At 47.9% G+C, this 20,000-nt stretch overlaps 3 protein-coding genes across 6 annotated transcripts in view; all 3 read left to right on the top strand.

The window, feature by feature from the left end:
* Positions 1-3,838, top strand: part of st3gal8 (ST3 beta-galactoside alpha-2,3-sialyltransferase 8) — a 13,250-nt gene extending 9,412 nt beyond the window's left edge. The window contains exons 6-9 of one of the 2 annotated variants that reach the window (XM_056606001.1): positions 87-266; positions 685-730; positions 2,144-2,263; positions 2,648-3,838. In XM_056606001.1, the coding sequence (XP_056461976.1) occupies positions 87-266; positions 685-730; positions 2,144-2,263; positions 2,648-2,815 (514 nt within the window). In that variant the 3' untranslated portion in view covers positions 2,816-3,838. Of the gene's footprint in view, positions 1-86; positions 267-684; positions 731-1,441; positions 1,849-2,143; positions 2,264-2,647 lie in introns of those variants that run through there. The other variant, XM_056606002.1, reaches the window with a different exon arrangement.
* Positions 3,839-4,747: 909 nt separating this feature from the next.
* Positions 4,748-12,663, top strand: hgh1 (HGH1 homolog (S. cerevisiae)). Of its 3 annotated transcripts, none has more exons than XM_056605997.1 (10): positions 4,748-4,830; positions 5,477-5,596; positions 5,942-6,080; positions 7,480-7,617; positions 8,116-8,270; positions 8,707-8,807; positions 9,015-9,113; positions 9,945-10,036; positions 10,415-10,537; positions 11,773-12,663. In XM_056605997.1, the coding sequence occupies exons 2-10, from the start codon at positions 5,499-5,501 to the stop codon at positions 11,956-11,958; spliced, it is 1,131 nt and encodes a 376-aa protein (XP_056461972.1). In that variant the 5' UTR covers positions 4,748-4,830; positions 5,477-5,498; the 3' UTR covers positions 11,959-12,663. The 3 variants fall into 3 exon arrangements, with proteins under 3 accessions (XP_056461972.1, XP_056461974.1, XP_056461973.1); XM_056605999.1 differs by having other exon boundaries at positions 4,792-4,830; positions 5,474-5,596; positions 11,773-12,657; XM_056605998.1 differs by lacking the exon at positions 4,748-4,830 and adding an exon at positions 4,853-5,268 and having other exon boundaries at positions 11,773-12,657.
* A 1,053-nt stretch (positions 12,664-13,716) lies between these two features.
* Positions 13,717-20,000, top strand: part of LOC130402281 (potassium voltage-gated channel subfamily KQT member 2-like) — a 14,915-nt gene continuing 8,631 nt past the window's right edge. Inside the window, exons 1-8 of the mRNA XM_056606425.1 lie at positions 13,717-13,847; positions 15,922-16,086; positions 16,544-16,634; positions 16,868-16,994; positions 17,929-18,104; positions 18,653-18,778; positions 19,133-19,243; positions 19,748-19,843. Coding sequence (XP_056462400.1) covers positions 13,717-13,847; positions 15,922-16,086; positions 16,544-16,634; positions 16,868-16,994; positions 17,929-18,104; positions 18,653-18,778; positions 19,133-19,243; positions 19,748-19,843 — 1,023 coding nt within the window. The remainder of the gene's footprint in view (positions 13,848-15,921; positions 16,087-16,543; positions 16,635-16,867; positions 16,995-17,928; positions 18,105-18,652; positions 18,779-19,132; positions 19,244-19,747; positions 19,844-20,000) is intronic.

Genomic DNA, 20,000 nt, shown 5'->3' with positions numbered 1-20,000 from the left:
GTGTGTGTGTGTGTGTGTGTGTGTGTGTGTGTGTGTGTGTCCATCTGTCTGTTGGTCCGTGACACTGTCTGCGTGTCTGTCTGTAGGATGAACAAGGCGGTGACCTCAGGATTTGAGGAGGATGTAGGAAACAGAACAACGCATCACTTCCTGTACCCGGAGAGTGCCGTTGACATCGTGGGCGGAGCCAGCCTGGTGCTACTGCCCTTTAAGATCCGAGACCTGCAGTGGTTAACCAGCGCCCTGTCTACTGGCACCATCACCATGTAATATATGACACCACACCACCGTGTCTACTGGAACCATCACCATGTAACATATGACATCACATCACCATGTCGTATGTAACATCACCATGTCATATATGACATCACATCACCATGTCATACATGACTTCACATCAATATATGTATAATAATATGGTGAGATAATACGCATGCATGCATTATCATTTCTGTTCATATATTTCAAAATGGGCCGTAGTTGATTATCTCTTATTTATGTTACCATGGAAACACCTCACCTTTTTTGCGTGTGTGTGTCTGTGTGTGTGTGTGTGTGTGTGTGTGTGTGCGTGTGTGTGCGTGTGTCTGTTCGTGTGTGTGTGTGTGTGTGTGTGTGTGTGTGTGTGTGTGTGTGTGTGTGTGTGTGTGTGTGTGTGTGTGTGTGCGTGTGCGTGTGTAGGACCTATATGAGAGTGAAGGACAGAGTTAAAGCAGATAAAGATAAGGTAGGCATCCCAACAGGCCTGTCAGTCCATCGGTCTGTCTACCCCTCCGTCTCTCTACTTGACTGTCTCTGTCTGTCTCTCCACCTGTCTCCCTGTTGGTGTCAGGCCGTCCACCTCGTCCTCCTAGCGTTGGTCAGTGTGTCTCACCCTCACCCTCATCATCCATTCATCATCCATGCCAAAACCCTGTCTGTCTGTCTCCCAGTGTGTCTGATTACCCGCCGGGTGCCGAAATCCCGCCTGTCTGTCTACCCGCCTGTCTTGACTACCTGGCCTTGTGCCACACCCCCACCTGTCTGTCTATCCACTGGGTGCCAAACACCCGTCTGTATGATTATCCGCCTGTTGCCAAACCCCCACCTGTCTCTCTACCCGCCTGGTGCCAAACCCACGCCTGTCTGTCTGCCCGCCAGTCTGTCTATTCGCCTGTCTGTCTGTCCACTGGGTGCCTAACCCTTTGTCTGTCTGATTACCCCCATGCTAAATGTTGTCCTCAGTAAACCCTAAATGATTGACTCTCTGAGCCTGTGTCTCTACACGCTCTTCCTACCTCAGCAACCTGTCTGTCTACCTGTCTGTCTGCAGGTGTTGGTGGTGAATCCAGTTCTTTAAGTACTGTCATGAGCTGTCTGTCTGTCTACCCGTCTGTCTGCAGGGGTTGGTGGTGAATCCAGAGTCCTTTAAGTACTGTCATGACCTGTCTGTCTGCAGGTGTTGGTGGTGAATCCAGAGTTCTTTAAGTACTGTCATGAGCTGTCTGTCTGTCTACCCGTCTGTCTGCAGGGGTTGGTGGTGAATCCAGAGTCCTTTAAGTGCTGTCATGACCTGTCTGTCTGCAGGTGTTGGTGGTGAATCCAGTTCTTTAAGTAATGCCATGACCCGTCTGTCTGTCTACCCGTCTGTCTGCAGGTGTTGGTGGTGAATCCAGAGTTCTTTAAGTAATGCCATGACCTGTCTGTCTGTCTACCCGTCTGTCTGCAGGTGTTGGTGGTGAATCCAGAGTTCTTTAAGTAATGCCATGACCTGTCTGTCTGTCTACCCGTCTGTCTGCAGGTGTTGGTGGTGAATCCAGAGTTCTTTAAGTAATGCCATGACCTGTCTGTCTGTCTACCCGTCTGTCTGCAGGTGTTGGTGGTGAATCCAGAGTTCTTTAAGTACTGTCATGACCTGTCTGTCTGTCTACCTGTCTGTCTGCAGGTGTTGGTGGTGAATCCAGAGTTCTTTAAGTACTGTCATGACCCGTCTGTCTGTCTACCCGTCTGTCTGCAGGTGTTGGTGGTGAATCCAGAGTTCTTTAAGTACTGTCATGACCCGTCTGTCTGTCTACCCGTCTGTCTGCAGGTGTTGGTGGTGAATCCAGAGTTCTTTAAGTACTGTCATGACCCGTCTGTCTGTCTACCCGTCTGTCTGCAGGTGTTGGTGGTGAATCCAGAGTTCTTTAAGTACTGTCATGACCACTGGACAGAGCGTCACGGTCGCTACCCCTCCACCGGCCTGGTGGCCCTCATCTTCGCCCTGCACACCTGTGACCAGGTACCTGTCTGCTGTACCCACTGTACCTGTTTGGCTCCTGTACCTACCTGTCTCCTGTTCCTACCTGTCTCCTGTAATTACCTGTCTTATGTTCCTACCCGTCTCCTGCTCCTACGTGTCTAATGTACCTGCATGTCTACTGTACCTACCTGTCTACTGCACCTACCTGTCTACTGTACCTACCTGTCTATTCCACCTATCTGTCTACTGTACCTCCCTATATCTACCTACCTACTAATTCTACATATGCTTGTGTAGTGCTGCGTTGAGTTTTCTATTCATGCAGAATGTTCTACACTGCACTGTATCTCTCTGTCTGACTGACCTACTTGTCCGTCTGTCTCCCTACCCGTCTCTCTCCCTGTCTGCCCCGTCTGTCTGCAGGTGTCTCTGTATGGCTACGGGGCGGACAAGGACGGGAACTGGCACCACTACTGGGAGGAGAACCGCTTCGCGGGCGCCTTCAGGAAGACGGGCGTCCACAGCGCCGAGTACGAAACCCAGATCATCCACCGCCTGGCCCAAGAGCACAAGATCACCCTGCACACCTGACACCACCCAAAACATGACCCCACCCAAAACCTGACCCCACCTCGAGCGGTCCCACAGAGGGGGGGCCCTGTCCGCCCACAGGAGGACCAAAGAATTAGAACGGCTCCTTTCAAGGAGAGCGAAACCGCGACCGTCGGGAGCTCCAACAACAACCAGCACCACCCAGCTTCACCTGTTGTGTCTCCAACACCAGCCGGCACCACCCAGCTTCACCTGTTGTGTCTCCAACACCAGCCGGCACCACCCAGCTTCACCTGTTGTGTCTCCAACACCAGCCGGCGCCACCCAGCTTCACCTGTTGTGTCTCCAACACCAGCCGGCGCCACCCAGCTTCACCTGTTGTGTCTCCAACACCAGCCGGCACAACCTGTTACTCTCTCCATTCACTATTATCACGATGTGCCTTGATAGCCTAGAGCGATCACAACTCGTCCAAGTGAACTCATGATTTTAAAGTCATCACATTTTCGTATCACATGAATATTAAATGAGCACATCCAAGTAACACGTGATTATAAAGTCATCACAACTACGTAAATACATGAATATTGAGTGAAGTCTTCTAGGTAGCAGATTTATATTCAGTTGCTTAGACCAAGAACCAAGCGTTACTCACAATAACACAATGGTTTTGGTCTGGTCTGCATCGCCTTGCTGGCTATCATTTCATCACGAAGCAGACAGAAATGGCTATATGAAGAATATGAACAATGGAAAACATTGCCGAGTTGTAAGTGTTTATGTGTATAAATTATTCAGACGTTTTGAACTCTCGCTGACGTTCTCCGAGGAAGGATGTCCTCGCCCAAAGGTTCCCTCGACCGGCCGGACGGTGACGACTGTGAGCAGAACGTTGGTGGAGCTCGACGGTCGGCTTGAGTTCACCAAAGAAACCTTCGTCCCGTCACGACGTCAGGAGACGGACGCCATGTTGATCTAACCCCGACACCACCCGACGCCACCGGACACCCCAACACCACCCTTACACCGCTCCACACCTTAACACCACTGGATACCCCAACACCACCCTAACAGCGCTCCACACTTTAACACCACTGGATACCTCACCACCACGCTAAGACCACTCTATACCCCAACACCACCCAAAGCCCACTCTATACCCCAACACCACCCTAAGACCACTCTATACCCCAACACCACCCTAAGACCACTCTATACCCCAACACCACCCTAAGAACACTATACCCCAACACCACCCTAAGACCACTCTATACCCCAACACCACCCTAAGACCACTCTATACCCCAACACCACCCTAAGACCACTCTATACCCCAACACCACCCTAAGACCACTCTATACCCCAACACCACCCTAAGACCACTCTATACCCCAACACCACCCTAAGACCACACTATACCCCAACACCACCCCATCACCACTCTATACCCCAACACCACCCTAAGACCACTCTATACCCCAACACCACCCCATCACCACTCTATACCCCAACACCACCCCATCACCACTCTATACCCCAACACCACCCTAAGACCACACTATACCCCAACACCACCCCATCGCCACTCGCCCAAATGTATCCCTGTGTGTGTGTGTGTGTGTGTGTGTGTGTGTGTGTGTGTGTGTGTGTGTGTGTGTGTGTGTGTGTGTGTGTGTGTGTGTGTGTATACACATCTGTGTGCCTTCATTTTTATACAAGAGCATAATCTGAACTGTGTTTTTGTAGAAAAAATGAATAAAACATCATGATACAATCAGCGTCAGCTTCAAGTTTTCCGTTAGCAATGGTGATTTTATATACTCATCAGTCATACTATGTATGGCTGATGAATAATATACATATATACAAATTACAACAAAATATGCAACACGGTGAAGTAACCAACTGTAGCATTTAACCCGTATATTAAATCCGAATATTATTCATCCCGTTATAAGCGACGCTTTATTTTGTAGCTTCGGTGCGAAGGGGCGGAGCCACAAATCATAACACGGAAGTTTCCTTTGCTTCACGTGCGGCGTCGCAGACACGCGGTGAGTCCACTAGAAAATCGTAGAAATCGCTCTTAAAATAAAGATATGCTATCTATATCTGTGTATATAAAGATATTTTAGCTATATCCATATCTATATCTATTCTATTATTCCATATTTTAAGTCTAGGGTTTGTTTGATTTGTTCATATGGAGTTGTTGAATTTAGAATACAATTGGTCACAATGACTTGCACTCAGCCCAGTAACGGTCACATCAGTCATCTACTCGTTATAGTCAGCTTCTGGTTACACTAGGAGCTGCCCAGAAAAACCAATTTGCCACTGGTTCTAATGTTGGCTGCCAATTACCACCACAGTCTGCTACTGACTCTACTGGAAGCTGCCCCCCGTACAACGAATGTCTGCTTCTGATTCTACTGGGAGCTGCCCAGTGAAACCATTATTATAGTTAAGGAAAGTCTGGTCGGACAGGGGAGGTAGGGATGAACAGTTTTGCTCCTCAAAAGGACAGGCCATAGACACACCAAACATAGCCATTATTTAACACATAACTAGCAGTACACCCATCACACCTTGATTCTATAGAGGTTTATTTAGACTTACCTTACCACAAAAGAAACAGATTATATACAAGCTAGCTCTATTAGTACCGCTTCTACTACTTATGGTTGTGTTCCTCAGCAGGTGTTGCAGTGAATTTTGGGTAATGGACGTCGATGAGCTGCTCTCCTTCCTGACTCCTGAAACACGTCCGGATGTCAAAGGTCATGCCACCGACTACCTCTTGGGCCTGTCTGGAAACAGGTGTGTGCTCGTGTGTGCAGAGGGTTAGTGTGTGTGTCTCCTGTCGTTTGTAATTACCAATTGTAAGTACATAAAGAAGAACATATCGTTAAAGTTAAAGTGATGGACAACAGAAATCCTTAATTTTCCTCTAATTACCGTCGGGGGGGGTGGGAGAGGACTTTATCTTGTACACTATACAGGAGGAGGGGTGAGTTATCCCCATTATCACCAACGGCCACTTTGTGATACTTTCTTTAAGCTAACGGCATCGTTGTGTATGAAATGCGTTACAACCGTGGTGTTATTATGCTACGAGTGTCCGAGAAGCTACATCGGCTAACCCTCCGGCCTCCACCTCATCAGGGAGGGCCTGCGCCACCTCCTCACTAACCCCGACCTCCTGGTGGCCGTCTCCTCCCTGACCTCCGACCCCTCCAACGCCATCGCCAAGGAGTGCTACCTCATCCTCATCAACGCTTCTGCAGACGAGAAGCTCCACCAGGTGATGACCTACTTCCTGTCCGCCTGCTTCCTGTTGGCCACTTCCTGGTAGCCTTAGTATATCCTGTTCGATGCTAGTTAGCGTTGACAAACTTGTATAGGAATCTCTTTCTGGATTAAGAAGTATATAATTGAAAACATACACACCAACATGCTTTACTGTATAATTGGCTGATCATTAATTCCCTCACTCTCCACCTCAAGCTGGAGAGTGTGGTGAGCATTCTGGCGCCGACTGGCTGCCGTGCATCACCCAAGTGGGTTCTACACATTGGTGGTGGATAGTGAGGTCCCCCCCTTCACTGTAAAGCACTTTGAGTGTCCAGAAAAGCGCTATATAAATTAAATCGATTATTATTATTATTTACTGTCCCCCTCTCTTTTATTGGCTCTTTTTCATAGGGAAACGTTTCTTTCTTGGTACAAACTGTTCTGATACAAACTGCCGGGTTGCTGCTGTCTTACATTCTCTCCCAGTAGAAGGGCTTTCCCTTTGGGAGGTTATGGAGGGAGTTTATGCGAAACTGTGGACCACTCGTTCCCTCACATCCTATTGCCTATTTATTGACCACTCCTGTGGTGTGTGGTGTGGGCGGCATGGCTTATCATCGACTGCAGGCGGAGGCCTTGGGCGTCGGCTCACCGGGGAATCAGACGCAGCCGGAGGAGATGAGCTTGATGAGGACAGGAGACATAAATCCTGATGTGGGTTGATGCTCTCTCTCTCTGACAGCGAGGGATGGGCCTACTTTGCGGTCTGAGTTACACGATCGAGGAGGCATTTCTGAGTAGATGATTTAAACGTGTCGACGTGTAGAAGCCAAGCCCAATCCCCGGATCGGGCTAGGCTTGGTTCTTTGGTCAAATCATGGTGTAACTCCGGCCGCCAAGTACGAACATGCCTCTGTGTCAGAGAGAGAGCACGTCACCCCGTCAGGATTTAGGTCCTCAGACCTCATCATGCATGAATCGGTGTAAAGAAAGCATAATCCCAATCAAACATTGGGCAAAAACTGCTTTGCATCATGGCATATAGTGAGGCAATAAGTGTACTTCAGTTTAGGGCTGTCCGGATATAGAAAAAAATCATAATCACGATTATTTTGTTATTTCTATAAAACATTTATAAAAAAAAGGAAAAATTATAATAATTGAAAACTCGATTATGTTAATTTTTCGATTAATCTCCCAGCCCTACATCAGTTGTAACGCTTGTATGGTGGATTGTGGGTATGAAGTAGTGCACTATGTAACAAGGTAACCAGATTTCTCTGGACAATATGGTGACGCCCTAGTAAGTAGTGCACTGTAGTGTGTGACACACACACACACTCCCTCACTATAAGGTCCCTCTGTCTCTATTTAGCCTGTCTCTCCCCCCTCTCCCTCTCTGTCTCCAGGTGTTGGTGAATCGAGCCAATGTTCTTCCTGGTTTGTTGAAGAACCTCCAGGATCCACAGTTCATGTTCACGGACCAAATCTGCACAATCCTCTCCAACCTGACCCGCCACCGTCCCACCTGCAACACCGTCTCCAAGGTGGGTGTACCCCCAAACCCTCCTCCAGGTGGGGGTCACTCCCAAACTGTCCTCTAGGTGGGGGTACCCCCGAACCCTCCTCCAGGTGGGTGTACCCCCAAACCATCTCAAGGATGGGTGTACCCCCAAACCATCTCCTGGGTGGGTGTACCCCCAAACCCTCCTCCAGGTGGGGGTCACTCCCAAACTGTCCTCTAGGTGGGTGTACCCCCAAACCATCTCCAGGGTGGGTGTACCCCCAAACCATCTCCAGGGTGGGTGTTCCCCCAAACCATCTCCTGGGTGGGTGTACCCCCAAACCCTCCTCCAGGTGGGTGTTCCCCCAAACTGTCCTCTAGGTGGGTGTACCCCCAAACCCTCCTCTAGGTGGGGGTCACCCCCAAACCGACCTCTAGGTGGGTGTACCTCCAAACAGTCCTCTAGGTGGGTGTACCCCCAAACTGTTCTCTAGGTGGGTTCCTTGCGTCAATAGTAGTCTACTTCCTGTTTCCTGTGCAGGCGATGGTGCAGCAGGAAGTGAGCGTGGCGCAGCTGGTGGACATGTTCTGTACTGAAGGGTTCAACAAGATGGCGTCGCTGCACTACCTGGGCCCCCTGCTGTCCAACCTCAGCCAGCTCCCCGACCACCGCGCCGTCATGCTGGACCCCCACAGGTCTGGTGCGATAACGATGTGATAGCGATAAGATAGTGATATGATAATGTCATAGGGATGTGATAGTGATATGATAATGATGTCATAGGGATATGATAGTGATGTCATAGGGATGTGATAGTGATATGATAATGATGTCATAGGGATATGATAGTGATGTCATAGGGATGTGATAGTGATATGATAATGTCCTAGGGATGTGATAATGATGTCATAGGGATGTGATAATGATGTGAAAGTGATGTGGTAATGAACCACACAACCATCCTGGACCCAAACATGTCTAAAATAATGTGTACTAATAAAGCTGATAATTGTAGTGTGTGTGTGTGTGTGTGTGTGTGTGTGTGTGTGTGTGTGTGTGTGTGTGTGTGTGTGTGTGTGTGTGTGTGTGTGTGTGTGTGTGTGTGTGTGTGTGTGTGTGTGTGTGTCCTAGGTGTGTCATCAAGAGGTTGTTGCCATTTCTCAGCTACGAGGCGTCGGCCACCAGGAGGGGTGGAGTCATCGCAACGATACGCAACTGCTGCCTCGACCACGGTAACTCACTATTATACTCACCATTACAATACACACACTATAAAACACACTAGACATACTACAACACAACTTCTGCCTCCACTACAGTAACTCACTATTATACTCCTTAAAATACACACTATAAACATACTACAATGCATAGGTGATGATGTCAATCTGTGTAGCATCTCATGATTGGCTGCTGAGTGATGATGTCATTCTGTGCAGCTTGTCATGATTGGATGCTGGGTGACGATGCGGACGTGCTTCCATTCCTCCTGCTGCCGTTAGCCGGACCAGAAGAACTCAGTGAGGAGGAGAACGAAGGTACACCTCCTCCTCTAGATCTACGTCCTCCTCGTCTGGATCTACCTCCTCGTCTGGATCTACCTCCTCTAGATCTACCCCCTCTAGATCTACCCCCTCCTCTTCTAGATCTACCTCCTAGATCTACCCCCTTTAGATCTATCCCCTCCTCGTCTAGATCTACCTCCTCTAGATCTACCCACTCCTCCTCTAGATCCACGTCCTCTAGATCTACCCCCTCCTCGTCTAGATCTAGCTCCTTTAGATCTACCTCCTCTAGATTTACGTCCTCCTCGTCTAGATCTACCTCCTCTAGATCTACGTCCTCCTCTAGATTGCCCCCTCCTCCTCTAGATCTACGTCCTCCTCGTCTAGATCTACCTCCCTAGATTGCCCCCTCCTCCTCCTCTAGATCTACCTGCTCTAGATCTACCTCCCCTAGATCTACCTCCTCTAGATCTCCGTCCTCCTCTAGATCTAGCTCCTTTAGATCTACCTCCTCTAGATTTACGTCCTCCTCGTCTAGATCTGCCTCCCTAGATTGCCCCCCTCCTCCTCCTCTAGATCTACCTGCTCTAGTTCTAGCTCCTCCTAGATCTACCTCCTCCTCTAGGTCTACCTATTCTAGATCTAGCTCCTCATCTAGATCTACCTCCTCTTGATCCTCCTGCTCTAGATCTAGCTCCTCCTCTAGATCTACCTATTCTAGATCTAGCTCCTCCCCTAGATCTACCTGCTCTAGATCTACCTGCTCTAGATCTACCCTCTGTTCTCAAACCTGTTCCCACTCACACTGAAACCTTCTTAAACGTCTTCTGGGTCTGGACCGGACCTCGTTGTCTGGGGTATCAGGACTTCCTGTGGACCTCCAGTACCTCCCCGATGACAAGGCCAGGGAGCAGGACCCGGACATCCGCAAGTTACTGCTGGAAACCCTGCTACTGGTACGACTGGTTGTATTGACACTCCTACTGGTACTAACACTGCTACTGGTACGACTGGTTGCATTGACACCTCTACTGGTACAACCTCTGATGGTACTGCTACTGGTGTGACCTTACTGGTACTATTACTGCTACTGGTACAACCAATACTGGTACTAACGTTTCCAATGGTACTACTGGTACAACCTCTGATGGTACAAACACTGCTACTGGTGTGATCTTACTGGTACTAAAACTACTACTGGTAGGACCTCACTGGTACGAACACAGCTACTGGTAGGACCTCACTGGTACGAACACTACTAGTGGCGTAACATTTACTGGTTGTTCTGTAATAAATGAAACAACTAAATCTTCACTAACTGTCTTGTTCTGTAGTTAACAGCAACTAAACCTGGACGGCAGACGCTGAAGAAGAACAACGTTTATCCAATCATACGAGAGCTCCATCGCTGGGAGAAGGACGCAAACGTCAGTGCAGCCTGCGAGAACCTGGTGCAGGTAATCAATACTTCAATCAATAAATGATGATGTCTTCAATTTATGATCAGTCGTCAATAATATAATTCCTTGCTCAATATATGATCATACATAAATTATGCATGATACAAAAATACATTATATGATTTCATTATATAGAAATATAATAATCTAATATGAAGGTTAAAAGCATCACGATATATAATATTATGTAGAATAATATATAAAACTCAAGCACCTAGGACCCACACATACTAGGCTGATACCTGAACAAGCAGGCATCCGTCAAGACACCCCAAGTCAGTCTCCCCCAAGTCAGTCTCCCCCAAGTCAGTCTCCCCCAAGTCAGTCTCCCCCCAAGTCAGTCTCCCCCACTTCAGTCTCCCCCACTTCAGTCTCCCCCACTTCAGTCTCCCCCACTTCAGTCTCCCCCACTTCAGTCTCCCCCACTTCAGTCCCCCCAAGTCTGTCTCCCCAAGTCAGTCTCCCCCACTTCAGTCTCCCCAAGTCAGTCCCCCCCCCCCCCCCCCCCCCCCACACAATGAAGATGGTTTCATCCACGGCCCGATCCCCGGAGCGTTATCCGTTAACCCACCCGCTCCTGGGACCGTAAATCACAGAAGTCTTCTGTGGCAATCCTGGAAATCCCCCAGGACACGCAGACCTGATGAAGGCCAGAGTAGACCGGAGTAGCCCCCGGGGGGCAGGGGGGTCGGGTGGGAGGTGCTGGGTAGGCTAAAGGTTATGTTAGGGATAATGTATAGAACACCGGTCGTTATCGGGAAAATAAGACCCGACAGGGCGAACCGGACACCGACGCAAAGCGGGGGTGTCTTGCCTCGCCATGAAGGTAGCCATTACACGGCTACTGGCCAAAACGAAAAAAATTTACTAAGTACCGTTAATAGTGTTAATCCGCCGAGATATAGTCCGCCAAATGCGTTGAAGTCGCTTAGCAACCGAATGCAATGGGGTTGCTAAGTTACCGGACTACTAGCGGAGTCGTACCAAAGACGAGAATCAGTGGCAAAATAATCCACTTTCCTCGACAGCGGTCATTGCATGCTTAGCAGCGGTCAATTATCAAAAGATGGTTCACCGCCGGAGGTCGGGAAGGCCCACGCAAGTGATCGGAACGTTGCACAGCATTGAGAAGAGCCGTGTGATAAATAAAGATGCATCTACATCTATATGTTCTAGTTCTATATCGAGAGAAAGAGAGGTCACAACCCAGTACGATGTCTCCCTGTCTGAAGGTTCTGATCGGGGACGAGCCGGAGGAGGGCATGGAGAACCTGCTGGAGGTGGAGGTGCCTGAGGAGGTGGAGGAGAAGCTGAAGCAGGCGGACCAGAAGGAGCAGGAGGAGAATAAGAAGGAGTTGGAGGAGACTGGAGAGAACCGCAAGAGCCAGCAGATACAGGACGGCTGGATACGCTCCTAGCGGAGGAGGAGGAGGAGGAGATCAACCCTACTGGTGTTTTTAAGACTGAAGGAGGAGGAGGAAGAGATCAGCTCTCTTGTTGTTTTAAGACTGCAGGAGAAGGAGATCAACCCTACTGGTGTTAAAAGTTTGAAGGAGAAGGAGGAGGAGTAGTAAGAAGATGGAGGAGGAGGTCAACCTTCCTGGTGTTTAAGACTGCACCAGCAGGAGGAGGAGGAAGAGGAGATCAGCTCTCCTGGTGTTGAAGTCTGCAGCAGCAGGAGGAGGAAGAGGAGATCAGCTCTCCTGGTGTTGAAGTCTGCAGCAGGAGGAGGAAGAGGAGATCAGCTCTCCTGGTGTTGAAGTCTGCAGCAAGAGGAGGAGGAAGAAGAGGAGATCAGCTCTCCTGGTATTTAAGACTGCAGGAGGAAGAGGAGAGCAGCTCTCCTGGTATTTAAGACTGCAGGAGGAAGAGGAGAGCAGCTCTCCTGGTGTTGAAGTCTGCAGCAGGAGGAGGAAGAGGAGATCAGCTCTCCTGGTGTTGAAGTCTGCAGCAGAAGGAGCTGCAGAGATAGAAAGCTAGAATCATCATAGGGTTTTGATACCCCATTATTATATATCATGAGGATCTATAGTATTCAATATGGTGTGTTATAATGATAGGGCTGTTCGAGACTATAGGGTTATACATGTTATAATGAAATGGCTGTTATTAATAAAGTCTCTATAATATCTTTATGGTGAGTTATGATGCCTCTTATTTATAAAGTATACTATTATTATACATGTTATAAAAGTATCAATAGTATTATACGTGTTGTGATGATAGGGTTCTCATTAATAAATATACAGTATTCTATTTGGAATGTAATCGTAGGATGTTAATGTATCTAATATACTTGATATGATAGGGCTGTTAATAATCTATAATATGCTATTTGATATGTTATTAATTATAGGGCTGTTATTAATAAAGCTCAATATAAGGATAAAACACATTAATAGTTATATAACTGATTGTCAAAGTATAGTTATATTGACCCAGGTGATGATGATTTACACATAATGATAAATATATTATATTTCATAAAATGATATTTATTATATTTCACACATTTTGATATATGATATATATAATATACTGTATATATAAAAATGTATACATATATATATATATTTTACAGATTATATTTCATAAAATTATATATATTATATTATTTACTCTACATGTTTGTGTGTGTATAACCATATTTGTTTTCAATCTGACTGAGTCACGTGACAGGATGTCGGCAAGGTGAAATAGAATAATGCTGATAATTAATTCTGCCGTCCCACCTGGCATCTTCCTCTCTCTTACATTCTCTCTCTCTCTCTCTCTGTGTCTCTCTCTCTCCACCTCTCTCACTCTCTCTCTCTCCACCTCTCTCTCTCTCCACCTCTCTCACTCTCTCTCTCTCCACCTCTCCATCTCTCTCTCTCTCCACCTCTCCATCTCTCTCTCTCTCTCTCTCTCTCTCTCTCTCTCTCTCTCTCTCTCTCTCTCTCTCTCTCTCTCTCTCTCTCTCTCTCTCTCCACCTCTCTCACTCTACCTCTCTCTCCTCCTCTCCTCCTCTCCTTTCGCCGCGGGTTGTGATGCTTCTGGACCGCTGTGCATCATGTATCATTAGGCTTCCTCCAGGTCCGCTGATCATATCGATGTGGTTTCTCCGTGGACACTAGGCGGGTGCTGGTTCGGGTGCTGGTGTCTCCATCCCCGGTGTCGTTCTGCCGGCGGAAGCATGGTTCACAAGTCCCGGAACGGCGGGGTGTTCCCAGACGCCCAAGCCGACCAGAAGAAGCTGAAGGTGGGCTTCGTTGGGCTGGAGGCCGGGGGGACTGAGTCTCACCGAGACGGAGCTCTGCTCATAGCAGGTACCCGATACTATCCATCATTCATCACGTCCCGGATATTTATCACACAAACGCATCGATTATGCACGGAAGCTGTTATCGTTCATAATTTAATCATTGATAATAACAATAATAATGTTAGCCCACAGCCTGTATTGATGGTTGATGGAATTATTGATACCCTGCGTAGGCAGCAGAAAACACTGTAGGTCCTTGTAGGCCTGCAGTAAGACATGTAGATGTTTATGTTGAAAATCTACCACAAGGTAGACTGTAGTTCTGTATTCAATAGTTCTATATTGATAGTGCTATCTCATTGTGAAATATTGAAGTAATTTATTGGTTACTAATTTATTTAATATTTGAATAGTTTTATATTAGTTATTTATTTGTATATTTAAAAATGATGAGTTAAATACTTGATGGTATTTTTAGTGTAGTTATAATAAGTAGAGGTATACATTTATCCAGATTATTGATATTATTATATAGTTCTAGTTTACATTTATGTATGTGTGTGTGTGTGTGTGCGTGTGTGTGCGTGTGTGTGTCTGAGTCTGTGTGTGTGTGTGTGTGTGTGTGCGTGTGTGTGCGTGTGCGTGTCTGAGTCTGTGTGTGTGTGTGTGTGTGTGTGTGTGTGTGTGCGTGTGCGTGTGTGTGTGTGTGTGTGTGTGTGTTCGTGTGCGTGTGTGTGTCTGAGTCTGTGTGTATGTGTGTGTGTGTGTGTTCGTGTGCGTGTCTGTGTGTGTGTGTGTGTGTGTGTGTGTGTGTGTGCGTGTGCGTGTGTGTGTGTGTTTGTGTGTTCGTGTGCGTGTGTGTGTCTGAGTCTGTGTGTGTGTGTGTGTGCGTGTGCGTGTGCGTGTGCGTGTGTGTGTGTGTGTGTGCGTGTGCGTGAGTGTGCACATGCTACAACAACGTGGACATCTTTCAATTCCACCCCGGCACAGCACCGATCGCCTCTGTAAAGGTTTTAAATTACATACGCTTGGAACAATCTCAGTTCTACTATTATTGGATTTTAGGGCTGATTTCAGTGGGGTTCCCCTAGGATCCGTTGTGGGGCCGTCTCTGTTCATCCTTTATGTAGCGCAATTCAGACCTTTGTAGGTCAACCATCCCCGACCACAGCGATGCAGAGGCCACTCACAGGGCTTGAGTTGTGGCAGGAATGCAATCCGAGTTGTTCGTTAATCTAGTGTATTTAATGAATCAGTGGCTGCAGGCCGCCAGTGTTTCCAGAGAAAGTTGAGTCCACATGGATTCCCAAGACGTCAGTGTTGTGACAGGTTAATGGTGGGGGGGTGTTGTAACAGGGGGAAGTTTGGGGGTTTGTTGCGACATAGGTGAATGTTTGGGGGTGTGTTGTAACAAGTTAATGTTAGGGTTGTGTAATAACAGGTATATGTTAGGGTTGTGTTATAACAGGTATATGTTAGGGTTGTGTTATAACAGGTATATGTTAGGGTTGTGTTATAACAGGTATATGTTAGGACGGTGTTATAACAGGAATATGTTAGGGATGTGTTATAACAGAGGTATATGTGTGTGTGTGTGTGTGTGTGTGTGTGTATGTTGTAACAGAGCTATATGTGTGTGTGTTGTAACAGAGGTATATGTGTGTGTGTTGTAACAGAGGTATGTGTGTGTGTGTGTTGTAACAGAGGTATATGTGTGTGTGTTGTAACAGAGGTATATGTGTGTGTGTTTTGTAACAGAGGTATATGTGTGTGTGTTGTAACAGAGGTGTGTGTGTGTGTGTTGTAACAGAGCTATATGTGTGTGTGTTGTAACAGAGGTATATGTGTGTGTGTGTGTGTGTGTGTGTGTTGTAACAGAGGTATATGTGTGTGTGTGTGTGTGTGTGTGTGTGTGTGTGTGTGTGTGTGTGTGTGTGTGTGTGTGTGTGTGTGTGTGTGTTGTAACAGAGCTATATGTGTGTGTGTTGTAACAGAGGTATATGTGTGTGTGTGTGTGTGTGTGTGTGTGTGTGTGTGTGTGTGTGTGTGTGTGTGTGTGTGTGTGTGTGTGTGTGTGTGTGTGTGTGTTGTAGCAGAGGGAGAGGTGGGGGAGGCGGGGGATGTGCGCGGGGCCGGCGGGGGGGACGAGGCCCCACGGGGGTCCCTGCAGCCCCGTCCCAGCGTGTCGGGGCACCGCCGCCCCCCCAAGAGGAGGAACGCGCTCTACCGCCGGCTGCAGAACTTCCTCTACAACGTCCTGGAGCGTCCGCGGGGATGGGCCTTCATCTACCATGCCTACGTGTAGGACGCACACACACACACACACACACACACACACACAGGATCTATACAAACACACACACACAGGATCTATACAAACACACACACACACACAGGATCTATACAAACACACACACACAGGATCTATACAAACACACACACACACACAGGATCTATACAAACACACACGCACACAAGCACACACACACACACACACGCACAAACACATGCACACACACACACACGCTCGACGCATGCACAGTATCCATACAAACACACAAACACACACACACAGGATCTAAACACACACCCACCCAGCTAGGTGTCCCACTGTAAAGATTCCCCCAAGGAACAGCTTCAACTTCCTGTAATTTAACTCTCCGGAAGGCAAAGTCAGCATATCTCTCTCTCTCTCTCTCTCTCTCTCTCTCTCTCTCTCTCTCTCTCTCTCTCTCTCTCTCTCTCTCTCTCTCTCCAGGTTTTTGCTGGTTCTCTCCTGTCTCGTCCTCTCTGTGTTTTCTACCATCAGAGAATATGAGAAAAGTTCAGAGGACGCCCTTTATATACTGGTAAACTACTGCAATACTCCTGCAATTTCACTGTACCAATGTATTACTACTGTAGGACTACTGCTTAAAAATACTCCACTGCCACTGTACTACTACTATTAATTGTCTGTGTATGTTTGTGCACGATGTGTGTGTGTGTGTGTGTGCGTGCGTGCGTGCGTGCGTGCGTGCGTGCGTGCGTGCGTGCGTGCGTGCGTGCGTGCGTGTGCGTGCGTGTGTGTGTGTGTGTGCAGGAGGTGGTCACCATCGTGGTGTTCGGGGTAGAGTACATAGTGAGGATCTGGGCGGCCGGCTGCTGCTGCCGCTACCGAGGATGGAGAGGAAGACTCAAGTTCTCCAGGAAGCCCTTCTGTGTCATAGGTCTGTCTGCCTGTCTGTCTGTCTGTCTGTCTGTCTGTCCGTCCGTCCGTCCGTCCGTCCGTCCGTCTGTCTGTCTGTCTTTCTGCCTGTCTGCCTGTCTGTCTGTCTGTCTGTCTGTCTGTCTGTCTGTCTGTCTGTCTGTCTGTCTGTTTGTCTGTTTTGTGTATAATATGCTGATCATGTTGTGTACCATCTGTTGTGTATAACATGCTGATCATGTTTTATAACATGTGTTGTGTATAACTTGTGTTGTGTATAACACTTGTGTTGTGTATAACATGCTGATCACGTTGTGTAACATGTGTTGTGTTTAACATGCTGATCACGTTGTGTACCATCTGTTGTGTATAACATGCTGATCATGTTGTGTATAACATGTGTTGTGTGTAACATGCGGATCATGTTGTGTATAACATGTGTTGTGTGTAACATGTGTTGTGTGTAACATGCTGATCACGTTGTTTACCATCTGTTGTGTGTAACATGCTGATCACGTTGTGTACCATGTGTTGTGTGTAACATGTGTTGTGTGTAACATGCTGATCACGTTGTGTAACATGTGTTGTGTGTAACATGCTGACCACGTTGTGCACCATCTGTTGTGTGTAACACGTGTTGTATATAACATGCTGATCACGTTGTGCACCATGTGTTGTGTATAACAAGTGTTGTGTGTAACATGCTGATCACGTTGTGCACCATGTGTTGTGTGTAACATATGTTGTGTGTAACATGCTGATCACCTTGTGCACCATGTGTTGTGTGTAACATGTGTTGTGTGTAACATGTGTTGTGTGTGCCATGTGATCACGTTGTGCACCGTGTGCTCCAGACATCATGGTGCTGATCACGTTGTGCACCATGTGTTGTGTGTAACATGTGTTGTGTGTAACATGTGTTGTGTGTAACATGTGTTGTGCACCGTGTGCTCCAGACATCATGGTGCTGATCGCCTCCATCTCGGTGCTCGCCGCCGGGACCCAGGGGAACGTGTTCGCCACGTCCGCCATCAGGAGCCTCCGCTTCCTGCAGATCCTCCGCATGATCCGCATGGACCGCCGGGGGGGCACCTGGAAGCTACTGGGCTCCGTGGTCTACGCCCACAGCAAGGTACTAACTAACCAACTAACTACTGACTAACTACTGACTAACTAACTGCTGACTACATGGCCCGCCGGGGGGGCACCTGGAAGCTACTGGGCTCCGTGGTCTACGCCCACAGCAAGGTACTAACTAACCAACTAACTACTGACTAACTAACTACTGACTAACTACTGACTCACTATGCCAACAGCAAGGTCACCCACTAAACAACTAACTACTGATTAACTACGGACTCACTACGCCCACAGCAGGGTAATAACTAACTACTGACTAAATGCTAACTAACTACTGAATCACTATGACCACAGCAAGGTCACCCACTAAACTACGCCCTCAGCAAGGGGCCCATCCAACTACCCACTCACGAGCTGCATAACTGTATGACTATGTGTGTGTGCGAGCACGCGCGTGTGTGTGTGTGTGTGTGTGTGTGTGTGTGTGTGTGTGTGTGTGTGTGTGTGTGTGTGTGTGTGTGTGTGTGTGTGTGTGTGTGTGTGTGTGTGTGTGTGTGTGTGTGTGTGTGTGTGTGTGTGTGTGTGCCTGTGCCTGTGTAGGAGCTGATCACAGCGTGGTACATCGGCTTCCTGTGCCTGATCCTGGCCAGCTTCCTCGTCTACTTGGCGGAGAAGGAATACAACGATCAGTTTGAGACGTACGCCGACGCCCTCTGGTGGGGCCTGGTAATACTACACTTATTTTATACTATGTATACTACTCATAAACTATATAAAACTACATTTATAGTATAATTATAACATACTCTGTTAACTAAAAACATAGCATGTATACTACAAACATACTTTATATGCAACACATACTACAAATCTACTTTATATTATACTACACGTATACCATATACTACTCATAAACCGTATATACTACACATATTCTATATATACTACACTTATACTATATACACACCATAAATGCAACGCATATACTATATATACTACGAATATACTATATAAACTACCCTTAAACTGTATATACCAAATAAACTAGGCATATACTATATCTGACTTGTTCTGCGTCAGATCACCTTGACGACCATCGGCTACGGGGACAAGTGTCCGGTCACCTGGAACGGACGGCTGCTGGCTGCCACCTTCACCCTCATCGGAGTCTCCTTCTTCGCCCTGCCAGCGGTGAGCCTCACCTGTTAACTAGACCAGGCTTACCTGTTGACCTGCTAACTAGACCAGGCTAACCTGTGGACTAGACCAGCCTCACCTGTTAACTGGACCAGCCTCACCTGTTAACTGGAACAGCCTCACCTGTTAACTAGACCAGCCTCACCTGTTGACCTGTTAACGAGACCAGGCTTACCTGTTGACCTCTTAACTAGAGACTAAACCGGTTTAGCTATAGATCCTCCTAACTAGTCCAGCTTAATACAAACCAGACCATTCAATGTCTCTCTCTCTCTCTGCCCCTCTCTCTCTCTCTCTCTCTCTCTCTCTCTCTCTCTCTCTCTCTCTCTCTCTCTCTCTCTCTCTCTCTCTCTCTCTCTCTCTCTCCCCCTCCCTCCCTCCCTCCCTCCCTCTCTCTCTCTTCCCCCCCCCCCTCCCTCTCCCTCTCTCCCTCTCTCTCCCCTCCCTCTCTCTCTCCTCCCCCTCTCTCCCTCTCTCTCCCCCTCTCTCTCTCTCCAGGGTATTCTTGGCTCAGGCTTTGCGCTGAAGGTCCAGGAGCAGCATCGTCAGAAACACTTTGAGAAGAGACGGAACCCTGCGGCCGGGCTCATCCAGGTACTGAACCGGTCTCCACTCCTACCGCCGTGGTACTACACTACTGATACAGAGGGGGGTACCTGTAGCACCTCACCCTCTAACCTTCACCCTCTCACCCTAACTGTCTAACACTAACCCTCTAACGGTTACCTGACCCCTGATCCTCTCACCCGCG

This window comes from Gadus chalcogrammus, chromosome 13, assembly GCF_026213295.1.
Source record: "Gadus chalcogrammus isolate NIFS_2021 chromosome 13, NIFS_Gcha_1.0, whole genome shotgun sequence".
In the NCBI taxonomy this organism is placed as follows: Eukaryota; Metazoa; Chordata; class Actinopteri; order Gadiformes; family Gadidae; genus Gadus; species Gadus chalcogrammus.
Note: the sequence above shows the minus strand (reverse complement) of the source record. Positions and strands in the feature narration are given on the sequence as shown.